Raw genomic sequence first — 21,432 nt, 5'->3', positions numbered from 1 at the left:
GTCCTTAGTACCGGCATGGCCTTCTTTTCAGATAGCCTATCCACTCCCTTACCAATATACTGGGTCACAGCAGACTGAGAGACCTTCTTGATGCCATGGGGGAAGCAATGCATCAGCATGCACATGGAATTGACATAGATTTCAGCGCTCCCGAGCCACCTGTTCAAATCCCCCATGAGGAGGCAGCTCATTATATCACAGGTCAGAGACACACAAGTTTTATCTCGTGTGGGTCCGCATTTTGACACAGACTCCCAGTGTATTTCGATGACTTACACCCCTTGACACCATTCCTGGACCGAGCCGACTTTGAACGGAGAGTCTCAGACCCAGGATTATCGGAAATACTGGAAAACAATGCGCCATTCTGTGCACTATATCATACTCTGCTGGCACTAGGATGCCAGTATATGGATGGTGGCTCTTTCATTCCAGGGAAAGGTAAAGCATGGAAATATTTTCAGTGCGCATTGAGCCTCTTCCCAAAGATACTTGCTCCGCCCCAAGGTTTACTTCATGTCCAAGTGCGTGTATTCCACCCTATTTGAATTCTAGCTGACAGCCTAATCAGGCATTAACGGCCATGGTGAGTAGAGGGAGTAGTGAATTATAGTATCATTCCGCTAAATCAAGTTTCAGGGCATTTTCACAATGAGCTTCTCTTGTATACCTATCGGTGAAACCTTGGTTTCCGAGGCCGCGAGAATAGTTCAGTTACTGGGATACAACGCCGCATACGTACAAACGGAGGATGAAAGATCATGCCACAGAGCCTTCTGGGTTATATATTGGCTGGAAAAGGTCACCTCGTTTTTCCGAGGGCGTGGTTCGGTAAGGGTAACTACATCTTCATGTGTGGCATGGCTAATCAGAAATTTAGATGATACCCGATTATGACATAGGCTGTCCCGTTCCGGAACCCCCCGATACTGTCCCTGGACAGCTTGATTGGCTATTAACGACAGCACGCCTAGGTCGGCTGATGTCTCGCACTTACGAATGTCTCTTCTCCGTGAGTGCGGTTCAGATGCATACAGATGCCCGTATCGCAGCGATAGACTCGATATCGCGCGAGCTAGAAGCGTGGAATTGCACCCTTCCGGAACCCTATCAGCCCGGAACTCCAATTCGCTTCTCCAAAAGCAAGAACCCCTGCGCGCAAGATATGGCGCTACAAATCAGATTTATATATTATGCATTGGTTATGTCTATGTGTCGGCTTCGAATCCATCTTACGGTCGACCAACCCAGTGAGACGAACCAAGAGACCAAGCGTCAACTGATGGAGGCCGCCCGAGCCGTTATATACCATACACGGTATATTGAGCATGAAGCGCATGTCCCAGTCTGGTAAGAGGTCCCATCCGGGGCCATGTTCCCACCGACACTAATCGTAACAGGCAACTCGGTATCGTGCCCATCTCGGCTCTTTTTGTTATCTTTGACTTTGTTATCCACAACCCGCTCCACAAGGAGACGGCCACCAATATCTCGTTCCTGGACATAGCAGCCGGTTATTTCAGCCGCTGGGAGATCAGTAACAAAGATTCTCTTCCGGCATCAAGTGCCGCTGAATTTTCTCACATTGCCCGTCAATTTGTGCGGGATGTACAAGCCAGGTCACAGACCATGGGCTCGCGACGGACTTCGCGCCTCGAGTCAGATAATATTGGGCCAATGACTGGCGGAAAGAACGACTCGTCCGGTTTTCCTATGCAGCCAAGTCACGTTATGGTAGGTTCCAGTTATGCACCCCCTTTCATATCACTTGCTGATATTGCTCCTGTAAAGAATGAGGAACCCCTCGTTCTTCCGGACATTGAAGGTTCATCGGCCATTGGCCCAGACCAACTATTCTATCCTGAAGATCCACTTCAAACCTTATTAGGGACCTACTTGCCGCCGACGACCGACTTATCTAATATGTTCAACTCTGCTTTGTGGTATCCGGGATCACTGTAATACCCGTGTCGAAATAAGTTGGAGAATCCCATAGGTTAAAAAAAAGGACACATTCAGCGAAAGAGACCTTCCACCGAGCGGTAGAACCAGCTATTGCTGGTGATGCCAATAGGACAAATGTGGGGCTGGAAATCGACATTCCTGTTCAGGCCTGAGATGTAGTAGTGTATTAGCTTTAAATCAAAGTCCGGGATTTCCTACCCAGTCTCAGCTCTGGCGAGCCATGATGAGGCGACTCAATGTGGGATCTACACTTGAGTTAATAACGCGGTTCACAGGGACAAAGTGGAGACGCGGCATTCGGTATTCGGATTTTGGGGCTCGCCTCCAATATGTGGACCCTAATTATTTACGCGTCCATCCCACTTCAAGAAACACTCTTGAGGCAAAGCTAAGCAGTTACTAGCTTAGCTCACGATTATTTGTAGTCCGACCAGCGCACACTGAGTCTACCGCACCTGAGGAACTGTCCTAGCCCTTCAACTAAAGAAAAAAGCATGTCTACCACAGCACCATGTCTTCAATCTGGCGCAGGCCTACGAAGTCGCCGATCGTCTGTAATGCAAGTATGAAGAATATAAGAACGTATTGTACACTGCCACTATGGCGCATAAATTTATGCTATATTACAAAAACGAGATCAGATCTCCCCTTCAAGAAACCTTTCCGCCTCAGCCACCGCCAAAATCCCCTGACTGTAACCCGTGTTCGCGAAGTCAAGGTGAAACCTTATTTTTGCATCATGCTCTCAACCCAAGTAGCAGCGACCTTGTCCCAAATAGTGGCATAAGCCAGGTGAGCGGAGAGGTTTGTTCCGGCAGCATCGCAAACGCCATCCTTGTCGTCGCAGTAGTCGTGGAGTCTATCGGCATACTGCGACAGGGCCGCAAGTTGCTCGGGAGTGCGTGGGTATTTCTATTTAAAAATTCAATATCAACTAACTGACTTCTTCAGTCCATTGAAAGTGTTCTGGATGTGACTTACGCCAGTAGCTGTCACGTCTCCGACGTTGTATGTTTGGTTGGGCATGTGACGGGGGTCTCCGTAGAGAAGGACAGCAGCAACTGATGAATATTAGCATATGATTGGGTTTAAACAGATGAGATTCAGTCATTTACTGTGCGATCCGGTTTCAGGGTCAACAGCAGGAGCGGTGATATTTCCCAAAGTTCCGTTATCACCGCCACCAGCCAGCATGTCGCTCACAACCATAGCTCCCTGTCAGAGAGTCAGTAAGTGAGAAACACAAATCCGAGAAAAGGGAGGTACCTGAGAATATCCGAACAGAACCACCTTGGATTCCGGACAAGCCTTCACATAAGCCTTCAGCTGGGTAGTCCCATTGTAAATTCCCTCCTCATAGCTGGGGGTTGATCCTTCCTGAGTGGCGGGATAGATGATATTTTCGTAATCGCTGTCCGGGACAGCATCCACGACCAGTTCAGTCAAAGACCCCAGAAGGCCAGGGTAGCTTTCGGTAGTTCCTCGGGCAAGCATCATGTGCACCTTTGCGCAGGGGGCTTGGCCATTTGTGTGCGCGGTTGAGGCACTGGCAAGGGCAAAGGATAGGAGAGCTGCAGTAACAATGTTTCTGAACATGGTTGCGGATGAGTTTCTCGATATGATGAGGCACAGAACAAGAGAGTGTGAAGAATGTTAATTGAAGAACAGAGGGTTTGCAGACAATTTATCTCTTTTCCCTGTCCTACATTTGCAAGACGCCAGGGGATAACTGATTAGGAATGTCAACACGATGTCAGAGAAACGTGGGCCGATTATTGCAATTTCCTGAAGGTGAGGTCCAGACCTTGCCGCGAGCATCAGAATCAACCGCTCCTGAAGACATAGTTCTGGGTCAACATGATGCTCAAACCCATAGGTAGGTTGGAGGCCGGAGCTCTTCAGCAAGGTTTCTGGACCTTGGGGCGTGAAGGATTGATTAGAGAACGCGTCAGCCAACGCTGATCACATTGTCATTGATTTTTTGGAGTCGCTAATGAGTGGGAAAACGGATCCCGGGCATCGCATAGAAAAAGGGTACCGTGGGTTCAGGGCCTGCGACTATGTGTCATGGTTCGGCGCTAATCTCCATCCCTGGATGTCGGACTTCGCTGGTTCTCCACTTTCGTTTAAGCTTCGTCCGGGAAAGGGCCCAGGTCCACACCACCCACCAAGATCATATTTTTCAATTCTGAGTAGCAAGAAAGACGAACATCGACCAACGTAAACTGTTGTGAAATTGGCGTCTGGCTTTGGATAGTAAGTAGGTGGCAATCATCTCAATTGTTGGTCACTCATAGTATCCGGGTACCATGTAAACATGGCCAGGCCATCATTCGTTACACCTTCAACAGCACAGCCACGCACGTATTCGGTTTTATGGCCGAAGTTTTTGCGAGTGTGATAAGATGATACTCCACAACCTGATCTGACCTTATATTATCTCGGCTTTCCACCAATGGAAGTGAAGCGATGCCATATGGGAAGATAGTGTTAGTTAACATTGCGTGTTTTGAAAGTGGAGAACCCAATTCACTCGAAGCAGTGGCTGGTGCCACTTACTCTAAAATGCTAGCTAGTCAATGCAACATAACGGCACCAACCATATGCAGCATTCACACCTTGGAAGGACATACCATGCATCTGCAACCAGGATAGAAGCATACAAGCGTTTATTTTCCAGTCCCTTGCTACTTCCCGTGCCACTACAGTGTGGAGTGGGGTCCTCCAAGTTGCATGCGTGGACCGGTCCAGTCAAAGCGATCCCTCGAGCCATACCTGTAGAGTAAGATGGTTGCCTAATCTTCGGCCGAGCACCCCTAGCGTTAGTTTCTGTTGAAACGACGTTTTAGGTCAATACTGAAGTCGTTGAAAACGCTTGATTCTTCGCTATCTAGGCGCGCTCGGAGGAGCAGTTGAAGTTACGGAGTTCGGGTCACGTGACCTCGACTACTAGTAATCTACTGAGATTACGTTCCAACACGGCCCCCTAGGCGAGGGAGCGTTCGTAACGAGGCTCTAGGCATTGCCTAGATAGGAAGGAACGGCTATCTCAACCGGTGTTCCCTGGATGCAGGTTCGGGGAGGAGATGGGGGTCATTCCGAGGAGGTGCCTGAACGCTTTGAACGATTCGTTATCAAGCGGCTTGGTGAGGCCGTCCGCCGGGTTGGTGGTCCCTGGGATGTGTTGAATGGTGATAGCGTTCTTCGTGATCAGATCGGCTACGAATAGGTAACGATTATCGAGCCATCTAGTGGACCTGGTGTAGCCTCCGTGGTTCAGGATCCGTAGGGAGTTGGCGGCGTCGGTGTACAAGGGTATCCTGCCGTCAACGGAGGCCTTGAGGTCAAACGCTTCAACCAATTTCTTTATATACAAGGCTTCTTTGGCGGCGGAGTCAAACGCGCAGTATTCTGCTACCGTAGATGACGGTGCAACTAGCGATTGCTTCCTGGATGACCAGCTGATTGGGCCGCCAGCGTAGAAGATGACGTATCCCTCCGTTGATTTGCCGTCTTCGTGGTCAGCGTGGGCGGCATCTACGAAGACTTCGATGCCTTTGGTATGGTCAGTGGCGAGGGTGATCCCGTACGGGATGGACCTTTTCAGATATCTGTATACAATTTTCAATGCTTTAGCGTCGGCCGTAGTGGGAGTGTTCATGCGCCTTTGAAGTCTAAACGTTGCATGACGTATATCGGGGCGGGTCTTTGTGGTTAGCCAGTTCAAACGCCCTACAAGGCTTTGATATTCGGCTAGGTTGACGTTTTCGGTAGTCATATTCGAGCGATCTGACTTTTTGTAGGCAACGGTCATCGGAATGGCGGAGGGGGTGCAGGATCCTAGGTTCGCTGCATTGAGGCACTCCTCCACGTACGTTGGTTGGGATAGTGATATCGTGCCTGCTTGGTAGTCACGTTGAACGTTGCATCCTAGTAGAACCTTTGGTTCCCCCATTTCCTTCAGGCCAAATGCCTTGTTTAGGTGTTGTTTGACCTCGGCTAGGTCTTCCTTCCTGGGGCCAGCGATAGCGGAGTCGTCAACATAAATAATCAACCAGATATCACCCTTTTTGTATACGCAGGGATCCTCCCTCAGTGGTTCGAAACCGATTCTTTTAAGTGTTTCGTCAAACGTTTGGTGCCAGAGGTGGGCCGCCTGGCGGAGGCCGTAGAGGGCCATCTTTAATAGGCACACCTGATCCGGTGGTCCTTCATGGTATCCGGTAGGTTGTTTCATGAACACGCGTTTGCCCTGTATCTGCGCGTGTAGATAAGCAGATACTATATCACATTGTTCCCATTCAAGATCTTTTATAGCGACGTTCGTCATGAATAGCTTCAGGGCCGCTTCGCTGGCGACAGGAGCGAACGATTCGTCGTAATCGATGCCTGGTATCTGGCGGTTGCCGCAGACTACCCATCTAGCACGGAATTGGGTGACGAATCCGTCAGTGTTGACCTTGAGGTCGTACACCCACTTGCCTGGGATTGCGCGAGCGGTTGGAGGTCGGTTCACGATCTCGTAGGTGCCCATATTCTGTATCTTATCGATCTGTGTATCCATAGCATCTTTCCAGTATGGTGCCAGCGGGGACTTCATCGCTTCGCTGTAGGTGTTCGGAACGACCACTTCGTGTTGTTTGAGGTGGGGTAGGGTCACCCGGTCAACCGTGGCCAGTTGTTGGTAATCTGGCCATGTTGATGATTTGCCTTTAGTGGTCCTTGCGGAGCGCCTCAGTATGGGTTGTTCTTCTGGCTCAGTAGGGTCCGGCAGGCGGTAGTCCTGCGCGGCGTATTTCGTTGAGGATGCCTCGTATTCTGTGGCATTCTCGATCGAGCGTGTAGGTGGAGGCTCTGCGGAGGCAGATATGGTGTGGATTCTGCCTCGGATGACGTCTTCTTCAGGGTCCGGTTGCTCAATCAGGGCCCTCGTGTTATCTGATATATTGGTTGTTTGGTGCAGGAACGCGTTGTCTAACTTGAGCGCGGCACCTGGGCCAGCTGGTGTTGGTCCTTTAGGGTCAGGTTCGCGTGTAGGAACTCCACCGGGATCCTCCTTGTCATCCTTGTAGGTTCGATCTTCGTTGAATTTAACGTCTCGTGATCGTTTAATTTTATCAGATATAGGATCCCACACGTAGTAAACGTGTCCGTTGTCCCCATCGAAACCGACGAAGTATCCGACTTTTGCACGAGGTCCCATTTTCTGGGATGCGACTCGATCTTCCTGCGGGATGTGTTGGTAGGCACGACATCCGAATACGCGTAGGAAGTCTAGTGACGCGTTAGGATTCGGGAGGTTGTAGTGGGATCTGTATAGGAACACGGGGGTCTTCCTGACAGCGCTGTGGTAGGGGACGAGGCGATTCAGGATCTGCGCTGAGAGGCGTACAGCGTACGGCCAGAGGTGAGCAGGGAGGCCAGCATCTAGTATCATGACCCTGCTCATTCGGTTGAGCAAGCCGCCGTATCGTTCAGCTAGGCCGTTGGCTTCGGGTGTTCGAGGAGGTGATATTTTGATTTGAATGCCTCGCTCTGCATGATTCGCCCATTTCCTAAAGCGGTTGAACTCGCGGCCACCATCTAGGTGCCAGGTGGCCACGTATCGGCCGACCATATTCTTGTGTTCCATATTCATCCTGATCAGCTCGTCGGAGGCGTCATCTTTGTGTTTAAGCATGGCCGTCCTCACTAAGCGAGTAGCGTTGTTGACCATGAGTAGAAAGTAGTTGAATCCGCCATGACCAATCGGGGTCACCTTTTGGATGTCTGCATGCCAGAGCTGTGTTGGATCATTAGTCTTTGGGATTGGGTCCCTTGAAACGAGGCGTGTGGCCTTGCCTAGCGAGCATGCTTCGCACTCTAGGGTGTCCCTGTGTTCGAGTTCAATTTGATGATCCTTTGCAGTGGTAGCGATTCGGCGGAATCCTGCGTGCCCGTATCGCCGGTGCAAGAGTAGGGGGTCCACTGCCGCTAGCGCTAGGTCAGGGTCTTTTGTCCTGACGAAAAGCACGTTTTTCGATGCCTGCAGGTGGCCGACGATCTTGTCATCCCGGTCCCTGCGTAGGGTCAGGTCCTTAGTGGTAGCGTAGATGCCAAGGTCTGTACGTAGGCGGTTGGAAGAAAGGAGCCCGTAGGGTAGGTCCGGTTGGTGGTAGGCCTTGATCTTCAACACCGTATTTTGGCCGTTTGCAGCTAGGGTCAGGGTCAGATACCCTGCCGATTTTGCAACACCGATTCCCCCGTTCGAGGTGCCATATTGGTAGTATTCGTGGGGTTTCAATTGGTGGAGACCGCTTAGGGAAGCGCAGTCAGGTGTTAGATGCTGTGAGCTGCCTGTATCATATATCCAGCGTAGCGAGGTGTTCGTGGCGTTTGCAACGGCTAGGCCAGAAAAATTCAAAATATACGGGTTTTCGTCATCGGATCCTATTTCGCCTACCGCTGCATTTGATGCTTCGCTAGGCTTCGATCCTTTGAACCACCAGATGCCTTCTATACGAGGCCTATAATCCTCTGGCCGGAGGTCAGGATTCAAGCGCCAGCAGGTGGTTGCTCCATGGCCTAGTGTCTTACAGAAAGCGCAGCGTCCCTTAGTCATCTCTGGCTTCAAGTTTCGCATCTTTCTAGCGTGTTCCTCAGGGGTCGTTCCTTTCGGTGGGAATGTTGATTTCTTCCACTCTGAGGTCGTTGCAGTGCTTCCCGACTTGGTGGTGCTTCCAGTGTTCTTCGCTGGCGCAGCGAAAGAATATCTTTGCATTTGTTTATTACCTTGTTCGATTGCGGTCCTGCAGTAAACTAGAAACTCTTTCTCCTGGAGGGTGTCCGCAGCATTATCAGGCAAATTGCACTCCACTGTTGACACCCACGTTGGAAGGTCGGATTCCAGCTCTTTGAGCAGGTGTAGCAACCCGCAGTATGGTGATATCCCGACTTTCAACTCTTTAGCGAAGTTGTATGCGTGTTTGAACGCCTCCACGTATTGTTCAACGGTAGAGTAGTCGGATCGGCGTTTGTGGATGAGGTCGAAGTACGTTGTTTGGCAAAGCGTGTGGCCGTGGCCTAGGACGAGTGATTTGATGACTTCGTAGGCATCGTCCGCGTAGTCGTGCGCGTCAGGGGACGTCATCAGTGCCCTCTTTAGGGGGTCTGACAGCTGGCTAGCTAGCCAGGACTGGATGTTGATTGACAGGTGGTGCCATAGCCAGTAATTCGTGTGGTTTGTACTAGGATGGGATAGACCCTTGTCGATCATGTCTTGTAGACCGACGTTCTTCAGGATTTGACATATTTCAAAGCGCCACGTTGAGTAGTCTTCTCGCCCTTTCAACCTTTCAGATACGGGTTGAACGCCTTCTGGTAGCTTTACTGGAAGCCTATCTGCTTGTGTCTTTGGTTGTATGGCTACTGCCTCTGTATTCGAGACATGTTGTAAAGAGTGGTATCTGCCTGGTTGCGACATTCTGGGGTCTGCTTCCGGCGGTTGAATATTTTGATATTCGCGGTGTTTTGGTGTTTTGAGATAGGGGTATCGCGGTGCGTGTCCCCGTTGCAATTGCGGCTTGCTTCGTGTGTATGGTGGCTCAGATCTTTGCTGGTTAGCCTCACGAGCGAAGAGCCGGGCTCATAACCTGTTGAAACGACGTTTTAGGTCAATACTGAAGTCGTTGAAAACGCTTGATTCTTCGCTATCTAGGCGCGCTCGGAGGAGCAGTTGAAGTTACGGAGTTCGGGTCACGTGACCTCGACTACTAGTAATCTACTGAGATTACGTTCCAACAAAATACCGCGAATATCAAAATATTCAACCGCTGGAAGCAGATCCCAGAATGTCGCAACCAGGCAGATACCACTTTTTATAATATGTTTTAAATACAGAGGCAGTAGCCATATAACCAAAGACACAAGCAGATAGGCTTTTAGTAAAGCTACTAGAAGATGTTCAACCTGTATTTAAAAGATTGAAAAGGCGAGAAGACTATTTAATATAGTATTTTGAAATATATTAAATCCTGAAAAACATTAGTCTATAAGATATAATTGACAAGGGTCTATCCTATTCTAGTATAAATTATATAAATTACTAGCTATAGTATTATCTATCAATCAACATCCAGTCCTAGCTAGCTAGCCAGCTGTCAAATCTTCTAAAAAGAGCACTGATGACGTCCCCTGACGCGTATAACTACGCGGATGATGCCTACGAAGTTATCAAATTATTCGTTCTAGGTTATAGCCATATACTTTGCTAAATAATATACTTTGATCTTATCTATAAACGCTGATCCGACTACTCTACCATTGAATAATATATAGAGGCGTTCAAACACGCATATAACTTCGCTAAAAAATTAAAAGTTGGAATATTATTATACTACAGATTATTATACCTGTTCAAAAAACTAGAATCGGACCTTCCAACGTGGGTGTTAATAGTAGAGTACAATTTGCCTGATAATATTATAGACATCCTCTAGAAGAAAGAGTTTTTAGTTTATTACAAAATTATAATTAAATAAAATAATAAATAAATACAAAGATATTCTTTTATTACGTCAGTGAAGAACACTGGAAGCATCACCAAGTTAGAAAATACTATAATAATCTTAGAATAGAAGAAATTAATATTTCTACTAAAAGAAATGACCCCTGAGAAATATATTAGAAAAATATAAAACTTAAAGCTAGAGATGACTAAGAAACACTACGCTTTTTATAAAATATTAGACTATAAAGCAACTATCTGCTAGCGCTTAAATTCTGATCTCCAGCCAGAGGATTATAGGCCTCGTATAAAAGACATCTAGTGGTTCAAAGAATCGTAGTCTAGCGAAGCATCAAATACAATAATAAATGAAATAGAATCCAATAATAAAAATCTATATATTTTGAATTTTTCTGGTTTAATTATTATAAACGCCACGAACATCTTACTATGCTAGATATATAATACAAATAGCTTATAATATCTAATACCTGATTATGCTTTTCTAAGCAGTCTCTACTAATTAAAATCCCACGAATACTACCAATATGATATTTTAAACGGGGGAATCGGTATTGCAAAATCAGCAGAATATCTAATCCTGACTCTAACTATAAACAGCTAAAATATAATATTAAAAATCAAGACTTATTATCAACTAGATCTACTTTACGGGCTCCTTTCTTCCAACTGTTTATATATAGACTTTAGCATCTACGCTACTACTAAGAACCTGACTCTACGTAGAGACTAAGATAACAAGATTATTAGCTATCTGTAGATATCAAAAAACATACTTTTTATTAAAATAAAAAATCCTAATCTAATACTAGCAGCAGTGGACCTCCTACTCTTGCACCAGTGATACAGACACGCAGGATTCCACCAAATCGCTATTATTATAAAGAATTATCAAATTAAACTTAAATATAAAAATATTCTAGAATGCGAAGCATACTTGCTAAGCAAGACCACACGTCTTATTTCAAGAAATCTAATTCTAAAAACTAATGATCCAATACAGCTCTGGCATACAGATATCTAAAAAATAATCCCAATTAATCATAGTAGATTTAATTACTTTTTACTTATAATTAATAATACTACTCGCTTAGTGAAGACGGCCATGCTTAAATATAAAGATGATATCTCCGATGAGCTGATTAGAATAAATATAAAATATAAAAATATAGTTGGCCGATACATGGCCACCTGGCATCTAGATGATGGCCGCGAGTTCAACCATTTTAGAAAATAGGTGAATTATATAAAATAAGATATTTAAATCAAAATATCATCTTTTTAAACACCCGAAGCCAACAGCCTAGTTGAACGATACGGCGGCTTACTTAACTGAATAAATAGAATTATAATACTAGATATTAGTCTCTCTACTTACTTCTAGCCGTATGCTGTATATTTCTTAGTACAGATTCTAAATCGCCTTGTCTTCTACTACAGCGCTGTTAGAAAAATCCCCATGTTTTTATATAAATCCTATTATAATCTTCTAAATTCTAACGCGTCACTAGACTTCCTACGTGTATTTAGATATCATGCCTACCAACACATCCCACAGGAAGATCGAGTCACATTCTAGAAAATAGGATCTTGTGCAAAAGTCGGATACTTCGTTGGTTTCAATGGGGACAACGGACATGTTTATTATATATAAGATTTTATATCTGATAAAATTAAATAATTACAAAATGTTAAATTTAATAAAGATTGAACCTATAAGAATGATAAGAAAAATCCTAATAAAGTTTCTACACGCGAATCTAATTCTAAAGAACTAATACCAGCTGGCCCAGATACTACACTCAAGTTAGATAACATATTCCTATACCAAACAATTAATATATCAGATAACACAAGGACTCTGATTAAGCAACCAGATCCTAAAAAAAATATTATCTAAGATAGAATCTATATTATATCTATCTCTATAAAGTCTCCACCTACACACTTAATCAAGAATACCACAGAATACGAGATATTCTCAATAAAATACGCCACGTAGGACTACCACCTGCCGGACTTTACTAAGCTAGAAGAATAACCCATATTAAAATACTCCATAAAAACTACTAAAAACAAATTATTAATATAGCCAAATTACTAATAACTAGCTATGATTGACCGGATGATCCTACCCCACCTTAAACAACACAAAGTAATTGTTCCAAATATCTATAACAAAGTAATAAAGTCCCCGCTGGCACTATACTAAAAAAATACTATAAATATACAGATTAATAAGATATAGAATATAGACATCTATAAGATTATAAACTGATCTCCAACCGCTCGCGTAATCTCAAACAAATGGGTGTACGATCTCAAGATCAACACTGACAGATTCATTATCTAATTCCGTGTTAGATGGGTAGTTTATAACAACCGCCAGATACTAGATATTAATTATAACAAATCATTCACTTCTATTGCCAGCGAAGCGGTCCTGAAGCTATTCATAACAAATATTACTATAAAAGATCTTGAATAAGAATAATATAATATAGTATCTACTTATCTACACGCGCAGATACAGGGCAAACGCGTATTCATAAAATAATCTATTAAATACTATAAAAAATTATTAGATTAAATATATCTATTAAAAATAACTCTCTACAGCCTCCACCAGGCGGCCCACCTCTGGTATCAAATATTTAACAAAACACTTAAAAAAATCGGTTTCAAACCACTAAGAAAGGATCCCTGTGTATATAAAAAAAATAATATCTAGTTAATTATTTATATTAATAACTCCGCTATTGCTGGCCCCAGGAAGAAAGACCTAGCCGAGATTAAATAATATTTAAATAAGATATTTAATCTGAAGAAAATAGAGGAACCAAAGATTCTACTAGAATATAATATTCAATATAACTACTAAGCAGGCATGATATTATTATCCTAACTAATATACATGGAGAAGTATCTTAATATAATAAATCTAGGATTCTACATCTCCTCCGCTATTTTAATAACCGTTGCTTATAAAAAGTTAGATTACTTGAATATAACTACTGAAAATATCAACCTAGCCGAATATTAAAGTCTTATAGAATATTTAAACTGGCTAACTACAAAGACTCATCCTAATATACATCATACAACATTTAGACTTTAAAGGCGCATGAACACTCCTACTACAACTGATACTAAAATATTGAAAATTATATACAAATATTTGAAAAGGTCTATCCCATACAGGATCATTCTTACTATTAATTATACTAAAGATATCAAAGTCTTCGTAGATACCGCCCATGCTGACCACGAAGACAGCAAATCAATAAAAAAATATATTATTTTCTACACTGGCAGTCCAATCAGCTGGTCATCTAGAAAATAATCGCTAGTTGCACTATTATTTATAATAGTAGAATACTACGCGTTTGACTCCACCGCCAAAGAAGTCTTGTATATAAAGAAATTAATTGAAGTATTTAATTTTAAAATCTCCGTTAACAGTAGAATATTCTTATACACTAACACTGCTAACTTTCTACGGATCCTGAACCATAAAGACTATACCAGATCCACTAGATGGCTTGATAATTGTTATCTATTCATAGCCGATCTGATCACGAAGAACACTATCACCATTCAATATATTCCAGAGATTATTAATCCAGCAGACGGCCTCACCAAACCGCTTGATAATAAATTATTCAAAGTATTCAAACATCTTCTTAGAATGACCCCCATCTCCTTCCTGAATCTGCATCTAGAAAACACTGGTTGAGATAGCTGTTTCTTTCTATTTAGATAATGTCTAGAGTCTTGTTACGAACGCTCCCTCGCCTAGGGGGCCGTGTTGGAATGTAATCTTAGTAGATTACTAGTAGTTGAGGTCACGTGACCCGAACTCCGTAACTTCAACTGCTTCTCTGAGCGCGCCTAGATAGCGAAGAATCAAGCGTTTTCAACGACTTCAGTATTGACCTAAAACGTCGTTTCAACATTATCTATCCCTGGGCATGGCTGACTTCACTCAACCACCATCCCAATTCCATTCCTAACCTTCCCTCCTGATCATACATGACAAGATGCCCTGCTCCTTCGATCAGCACTACCTCCCTGGCATTCAACTTCGCTCTTAGTCTCTCTGCCGTCTCCACCGGGATCCATTGGTCTTCTGTCCCCCAGATAATCCTGACAGGCATCACCTGGCCCACTTCGGAGTATCTCCCCTCGACTGCCTCTGTACTGCGACTATTGGCTTGCGCCATCTGTCTAATGAATCCTTTTCTGCCTTCCTCATTGATAATCCACGGGCGCTTCAACATTGCCATCGTTCCTTCCTCAGCTCTGTGTATGCCGCATTCCGAATATATGCCTCAACCATTCCTTCGAACATCGGGCCCGGTCAAACTGGTAAAGACGTCTTCATTTTCCGCCACCGATTTGAACAGAGGCTGCCCGAATGGCCCCAAAGCAACCACATTAATCAAGCACAGACTGGCAAACTCGCAGGAATGGATGAGATGCGCCCGTAAGCTCATCAGCCCCCCGTGATCATGGGCAACAACATGTGCCTTCTTATGCGCCCGAGGCCAGTCCTTCGACCAAGATTGGTAAAGGGCAGCAAACACCTCCGACTGCTGTGCGAGATCCGCATCTAGGGCGACTTCTTTGCTAATGGCTTCCTCTTTCCCTGGGAGAGGAGTTCCCAGTGGACTCTCGCCGAATCCCGGGTTGTCAAAGAGATAGACATGGAAATATCTAGCCAGGGATCTTGCAAAGACGTGCCACACTCGCGAAGACCACGGGGTGCCATGCACGAAGATCAATGGTGGCAGGGAAGCGTCACCTATTGCAGTCCAGCGCACGTCGTAGTGATGAGTAGTAGTACGATAGTGAAATGTTTGGGTAAGTGGGATGTCAGCAACAAGTGAGGGGTCCATGTTGCTACAATGTAGACTCTAACACTGTAGATTGTGGTTGTGATGATATTCTCAAAATCAGTCCCCCACCTCTGGTGATGCCAACCCCGCTTCGACATGATGCGACCGAGTGAGCTTAGCTCCATTTGTCATCCTTATCTTTCCCCCATCCCCACATATGCTTGGACTCATCGCATTTCCCCTCGAAATCGTCCCTTGTCCACTCCCATCACTTGGCCTCGTACTTTGTTGTCTCTACTTGGAATGTCGACTTCAATTGAAAGCGAGCGCGCCGCCTACCTTCTGGACGCGCAGAACAAAGCGGTGCAACTTTTCGAAGAAATTGAACGAGACCTGATTCGGCCCGGCGTGAGTGAAAAGGCTCTCAGCACTGCGATCCATGAGCTCGGAGCCAAACGCCATGGAGTCCGCACCCACTGGCATAAGCGCGTCGTCCGCAGCGGACCAAACACCTTGAGTCCCTTTGCCGAGAACCCTCCGGATCGCATCATTCAACCAGACGACATACTGGTGGTGGACCTCGGTCCGGTCTTCGAGGAATGGGAAGCCGACTTCGGGCGCACATACGTGCTTGGGGATGACCCCGCAAAGCTGAAACTGCGCGATGCTCTGGACCCCATATGGCACACAGTCAAGCGACGGTTTCGAGAAAACCCGGATATGACGGCGGAAGAATTGTATGCCATTGCCTGCCAGGAGGTCCAACAAGCTGGGTGGGATTTCGGTGCTCCCATTGCAGGCCACCTGGTCGGGTCGTTTCCGCATGAGAGAATTCCGAATGATAAAATCAGTTTATATATCGCGCAAGGCAATGGGGATAAGATGATGGTTCCGGGCCGTGATGGACACATGCGGCACTGGATTCTGGAGATCCACATCCACGATCGGGCGCGTGGATTTGGGGGGTTCTGTGAGCAGTTATTGACGGTGGATTGATTGGATGTGCGCTGGATGCGCCCATCAACCGTATGTAATGTCAACTGACAGGTATTGGGTGCCTTGAAGTGCAAGTGCTATAATGATGCGGTCCTTCACAGAATTTTTCAACTACTAGAGGATATATGGGATCAAGGTATAGAACGCTAGAGATTTCAGAACGTTTAATCGCGTTTACATATTCAGTCTTATCGAACTTCAATGTATTACTAGTAGAGAGGACGATAGTAATTCTATCAATTTCCCTCTTCCCCCTAAACCATGGGACCAGTATTGTAAGTGATCATAATCCTTCCAATGACCGATACAGTGTCCTCTATCGCCAGATGACCCAAATACCACACATTGTAGTGTAAAGCATAATAGTAGTATTTACTCGTGCTAAAAAATAACATATTGCTGCCAATAGTGGAGTGATATATTTTTCTTGCATCGATCGGGCCCCACCTTGGCAGTCGATGAATAATTATTTCATTCTTCCTGTCGGAATCCCAGGTTGTTGCAATTGAACATGTGACAGACATTTCAACTGGATAGTATTCCACTGCAACCCATGCCAAGGTGTTAAGACATCCACCCGCTACGAGCCAAGGCCAAGTGCCAAGGGTGGATTTCCGCCTGTCGTCCAATCTCCGCCATCAGTGCCCTCTAAATCCCCGTCTTGCCCAGAATCAGATGTGCCTGGTCTGGTAATAGTACCTGGTAGTGACGAGTGGCCTAGTGGTAGAATGTTTATCGAACCTCGGGCACTGGTGGCTATACATCTGCCCCTTTCCACCCAATTGGAGACATGTTAGTCAGGTACATTGTTTCTGTTGCGACGCGCGAGAATTCAATGGTTTTGTCGGGCCAGTTTTGGACAACCGTGAAGGTGCCCTATTTATTTGTAATTACCTTTCTTGTCTTCTCCTTGGCAAGATTGGCATTGGCTAAGATGATCCAAACAGACATTCTTGGCTACGTTACTGTTAGTCATGTTTGTGAGAAGGTTAAACTGTGAATAACTACTGACAGCTTCTTCAGGGACTGTTGATTGTGACGATTTGGTTCACCACACCGCGTATGGTTTCATCCAATTATCCGGCAAAAGGTCAACAGAATACTTAGCTATTGGGGGCTGCAAGATACGTACCATATGACCCACGACCTCGGTGGCAATCCGATATTTACTCTTGGAGCTATGACTTCCACGTGAATCTGCGTTCGGGCTCATAGCTATACAACTACCTTTGTAACCACAGAATCCTCCACCCCTCGGTCGAGGCTCTCGGATCATCGATTGTGTCACGATTTGCACGCACTGCCAAGTAGCCAATCCTGCGTGTCGAGATTCGGGAGGCTTGGCAGAGTATCTTACCTTGGGTCAGCCAAACAACCGGGGTGTTCTGCGGAGCGGGATGCGGTCTGTGGCCAAGACAGCAGTCTCGGCGCCAATACCTGGCCCCCTCCCCTCAAACTTTCTACCAACCCTATGGGGCAATAAATGAAGTCAATGGGGAGCTGGGGACCAGCATGAGTCTGGGGCACCCAGATCCAGAGACTTCCACGAGAGGGGACCCAATCTCTTAAATAGCCTACTCCCCCACGCGGAAAGATATCCCGCTGAGCTTTGCTATACACACTACATTCTCGTAACCTGTTGAGTACCGCTTCCCTGCTATCTCTAATGTCAAGCGAGAAACAGCATTCCACCTCCGACCGGGGCCCCGGATTAAGTGGACCAGCCCACGCTCTGACATACGAGACGGTCATTAAAGAACTGGGTACAGCACTGGACGATGGCTTGTCTCCGGAAGACGCTCGCCGTCGCCTGGACCAATACGGTCCCAATAAGCTGGATGAGGGCGAAAGTGTTTCCATCGCAAAGATTCTCCTTCGTCAGGTGGCGAATGCAATGATGCTAGTTAAGCGGCCCACTCTCCATTTGGTGGCATGAAATGCGTCCAAGATTCCGATGTCTGATCCAATTCTTTGCTGCAGGTGTTGATTCTGGCCATGGCGGTCAGTTTCGGGATTCAGTCGTGGATCGAGGGTGGGGTGATCTGTGCGGTCATTGTCCTCAATATCGTCGTCGGGTTCTTCCAAGAGTATGCCGCGGAAAAGACCATGGATTCTCTCCATTCACTCTCGTCGCCGACCGGCACTGTTTCACGAGGGGGGCAGACCTTCTCCATACCATCGCAGGATATTGTTCCCGGTGACATGGTTGAATTGAGGACCGGAGATACTGTTCCTGCTGATATTCGGTGAGTTTTTCTCCCTTATTCCAATAATCCAGGCTGGGACCCTACTAACTGGTGTATTAAAAAGCTTGGTTGAAGCAGTGAATTTCGAGACCGACGAGGCTCTCCTAACTGGCGAATCACTCCCTGTCCAGAAGGAATGCGATACAACTTTCAAGGAAGACACGGGCCCAGGAGACCGCCTTAACATCGCGTATAGCTCGAGCACCGTTACCCGCGGCCGTGCTCGTGGTGTGGTCGTCGGCACGGGCATGTCCACCGAAATCGGGTCCATCGCCCTCGCCTTGCGCAATAGCAACACTAGACGCCGTCCCGTCAAGCGTGGCCCGGACGGAGAAACCAAAAAGCGATGGTATGTCCAGGCCTGGACCCTCACGGGAACAGATGCCGTCGGTCGCTTTCTTGGCGTCAATATCGGGACGCCCTTGCAAAGGAAGTTGTCTAAGCTAGCTTGCTTGCTATTTGGAGTCGCGGTTGTGTTTGCTATAGTTTGCATGGCTGCAAACTATTTCAGCAGCAATAATGAAGTCATCATGTACGCAGTCGCGACCGGTATAAGTATGATTCCTGCCTGCTTGGTAGTTGTACTTACCATCACCATGGCAGTCGGTACCAAGCGTATGGTGGAGCGGAATGTCATTGTTCGTAAACTCGACTCGCTGGAGGCGCTTGGTGCCGTTACTGATATCTGCTCGGACAAGACTGGGACGTTGACACAGGGCAAGATGGTTGTCAAGAAGGCATGGATCCCATCTCGTGGAACATATTCTGTTGGCACATCCAACGAGCCATTCAACCCTACCATTGGGGATGTGGGCTTTGCCCCTCTTTCTCCTCTGCAATCTGGTGACGGGGATGAAGATTCTCCGGCAGCAAATGTTCAGGATCTACTCTCAGACAACCAGCAACTGCAGGACTTCCTCAATGTCGCCTCGATGGCCAACCTGTCCCACATCTTTGAATCCGAGAATGGCGAATGGAACGCGCGAGGTGAGCCTACAGAGATCGCGATTCAGGTGTTTGCATCCAGGTTCAATTGGAACCGTGACCGTTGGACCAAAGGACAAGGCGCGCTGTGGCATCAGAAGGCCGAATTTCCGTTTGATTCTACAGTGAAGAAGATGTCTGTGATCTTTAGCAAGATAGAATCGAAGGACGACCAAGACAACTCCACTATGATCTTCACCAAAGGAGCTGTCGAGAGGGTGGTCGATTCATGCACGTCAGTCATTTGGGATCAAGGATCCTCTACACCCGTGGCTCTGACTGAAGAGCACCGCGACTTGATCTTCCAGAATATGGAAGAGCTGGCCAAGCTAGGACTACGAGTACTCGCACTAGCCCATCGTCCGTACACCGAACAGACACGAGTACTTGAAGGCTCCGAGCTGGAACGCGAGAGTATCGAAAAGGACTTGTGTTTCCTAGGTCTGATCGGGTTATACGACCCGCCGCGACCCGAGACGGCGGGCTCAATCCAAGCCTGCTATCGGGCAGGTATCGTCGTCCACATGGTTACTGGAGATCATCCGGGCACTGCGCGGGCGATTGCCCAGCAGGTGGGAATTCTCCCTTCTGATTTCAGCACTGTGGCTGCCGACGTCGCAGATGCGATGGTCATGACAGCAGGCCAGTTCGACAAACTTTCAGATGAAGAGATTGATGCGTTGCCGACACTTCCTTTGGTCATCGCTCGCTGCGCGCCACAGACTAAAGTCCGCATGATCAGCGCCCTTCATCGTCGCAATCGCTTCGCAGCCATGACTGGAGATGGTGTGAATGATTCGCCATCCCTCAAACATGCCGACGTGGGTATCGCCATGGGACAGGCGGGATCGGACGTGGCTAAAGACGCGTCGGACATCATTCTTACAGATGACAACTTTGCCTCCATTCTTAACGCCGTTGAAGAAGGCCGCCGGATCTTTGACAACATTCAGAAATTCGTGTTGCATTTGCTGGCTGAAAACATCGCTCAGGCCTGTACCCTTCTCATCGGACTGGCATTCAAGGACGCCGACAATCAATCTGTCTTCCCTTTGGCCCCGGTTGAGATTCTGTGGATCATTATGATCACTTCAGGTATGCCCGATATGGGCCTTGGAATGGAGGTAGCCGCCCCTGATATCATGGACCGCCCTCCCCAGAGCAAGCAAGGCATATTCACGTGGGAGGTGATCATCGACATTATGGTTTATGGTTTATGGACTGCAGCGCTCTGTCTGGCAGCATTTTCTGTCCGAATGTGGGGCTTCGGTGACGGCAACTTAGCCCGTGGGTGCAACCAGGAGTGGTCGGATCAGATCCAAGATTGCGAACTGGTCTTTAAAGCCCGTGCTACAACGTTTGTCTGCCTGACTTGGTTTGCGCTCTTCCTGGCATGGGAGATGATCGATATGCGACGGTCATTCTTCCGCATGCAGCCGGAATCCAAGAAGTACTTTACCCAGTGGATGTACGATGTTTGGCGGAACAAGTTCCTCTTCTGGTCCATCATGGCTGGGTGGGTCACCATGTTCCCAATCCTTTACATCCCTCGTCTGAACGATGTTGTGTTCAAGCACAAGCCCATCACATGGGAGTGGGGTATTGTGGGTGTCGAGGCTGTTCTTTTCTTTATGGGTGTTGAATCGTGGAAGTGGGCCAAGCGAGTCTTCTTCCGCCGCAGATGCAGCAAGAATTCAACGTTGACTTCAGCGGGCAACACACCAGAGCAGCCCTAACGAATGCTCTCCCCGGCCAGATAATCAATCGGCCGGGGAGTCAACTCAACCGACTCCTGGGATACGTCCCATTGGAGCTTACATGCTGCAGAATGCAGAACTAGTATTATCAAAAGTGGAGGGGGCGGGGTACGTATAAAGAGTACAGCGGAAGCGAGGCC

At 46.8% G+C, this 21,432-nt stretch overlaps 8 protein-coding genes across 8 annotated transcripts, besides 4 other annotated features; 3 read left to right on the top strand and 5 right to left on the bottom strand.

Annotated features, from left to right (window-relative positions):
* Nucleotides 1–74: 74 nt before the first annotated feature.
* An09g00800 (uncharacterized protein) lies at nt 75–1,962 on the top strand (the record flags this gene model as incomplete). The annotated part of the gene is made up of 6 exons (XM_059749560.1): nt 75–201; nt 259–524; nt 572–586; nt 640–831; nt 881–1,350; nt 1,401–1,962. 6 exons carry the CDS (start codon nt 75–77, stop codon nt 1,960–1,962), a joined length of 1,632 nt encoding a protein of 543 aa, XP_059606700.1.
* Nucleotides 1,963–2,691: 729 nt separating this feature from the next.
* On the bottom strand, nt 2,692–3,561 carry An09g00790 (uncharacterized protein; the record flags this gene model as incomplete). Its single annotated transcript, XM_001393362.1, has 4 exons — nt 2,692–2,877; nt 2,947–3,026; nt 3,081–3,180; nt 3,232–3,561. 4 exons carry the CDS (start codon nt 3,559–3,561, stop codon nt 2,692–2,694), a joined length of 696 nt encoding a protein of 231 aa, XP_001393399.1.
* A 1,227-nt stretch (nt 3,562–4,788) lies between these two features.
* Nucleotides 4,789–4,944: a mobile genetic element (Title: probable transposon 160bp LTR (Tndm1-LTR) -Aspergillus niger).
* A 1-nt stretch (nt 4,945) lies between these two features.
* Nucleotides 4,946–9,587: a mobile genetic element (Title: probable transposon Tndm1 without LTR -Aspergillus niger).
* On the bottom strand, nt 5,015–9,427 carry An09g00770 (uncharacterized protein; the record flags this gene model as incomplete). Its single annotated transcript, XM_003188742.2, has 1 exon — nt 5,015–9,427. One exon carries the CDS (start codon nt 9,425–9,427, stop codon nt 5,015–5,017), a length of 4,413 nt encoding a protein of 1,470 aa, XP_003188790.2.
* A 10-nt stretch (nt 9,588–9,597) lies between the features above and the next one.
* Nucleotides 9,598–9,746: a mobile genetic element (Title: probable transposon 160bp LTR (Tndm1-LTR) -Aspergillus niger).
* A 1-nt stretch (nt 9,747) lies between these two features.
* Nucleotides 9,748–14,276: a mobile genetic element (Title: probable transposon Tndm1 without LTR -Aspergillus niger).
* Nucleotides 10,769–12,110, bottom strand: An09g00730 (hypothetical protein; the record flags this gene model as incomplete). Its single annotated transcript, XM_059749559.1, has 6 exons — nt 10,769–10,898; nt 11,119–11,140; nt 11,248–11,343; nt 11,486–11,530; nt 11,850–11,862; nt 12,015–12,110. The coding sequence occupies 6 exons, from the start codon at nt 12,108–12,110 to the stop codon at nt 10,769–10,771; spliced, it is 402 nt and encodes a 133-aa protein (XP_059606699.1).
* Nucleotides 12,987–13,730, bottom strand: An09g00720 (uncharacterized protein; the record flags this gene model as incomplete). The annotated part of the gene is made up of 2 exons (XM_059749558.1): nt 12,987–13,039; nt 13,685–13,730. 2 exons carry the CDS (start codon nt 13,728–13,730, stop codon nt 12,987–12,989), a joined length of 99 nt encoding a protein of 32 aa, XP_059606698.1.
* A 27-nt stretch (nt 14,277–14,303) lies between the features above and the next one.
* Nucleotides 14,304–15,369, bottom strand: An09g00710 (uncharacterized protein; the record flags this gene model as incomplete). The annotated part of the gene is made up of 3 exons (XM_059749557.1): nt 14,304–14,362; nt 14,457–14,717; nt 14,808–15,369. 3 exons carry the CDS (start codon nt 15,367–15,369, stop codon nt 14,304–14,306), a joined length of 882 nt encoding a protein of 293 aa, XP_059606697.1.
* Nucleotides 15,370–15,465: 96 nt separating this feature from the next.
* An09g00700 (uncharacterized protein) lies at nt 15,466–17,444 on the top strand (the record flags this gene model as incomplete). The annotated part of the gene is made up of 5 exons (XM_001393357.3): nt 15,466–16,296; nt 16,448–16,580; nt 16,843–16,994; nt 17,033–17,285; nt 17,320–17,444. 5 exons carry the CDS (start codon nt 15,466–15,468, stop codon nt 17,442–17,444), a joined length of 1,494 nt encoding a protein of 497 aa, XP_001393394.3.
* A 527-nt stretch (nt 17,445–17,971) lies between these two features.
* On the top strand, nt 17,972–21,271 carry An09g00690 (uncharacterized protein; the record flags this gene model as incomplete). The annotated part of the gene is made up of 3 exons (XM_059749555.1): nt 17,972–18,187; nt 18,286–18,551; nt 18,616–21,271. 3 exons carry the CDS (start codon nt 17,972–17,974, stop codon nt 21,269–21,271), a joined length of 3,138 nt encoding a protein of 1,045 aa, XP_059606696.1.
* Between the last annotated feature and the right edge of the window lie 161 nt (nt 21,272–21,432).

The sequence above is a fragment of the Aspergillus niger genome (assembly GCF_000002855.4).
Source record: "Aspergillus niger supercontig An09".
Classification (NCBI taxonomy): domain Eukaryota; kingdom Fungi; phylum Ascomycota; class Eurotiomycetes; order Eurotiales; family Aspergillaceae; genus Aspergillus; species Aspergillus niger.
Note: the sequence above shows the minus strand (reverse complement) of the source record. Positions and strands in the feature narration are given on the sequence as shown.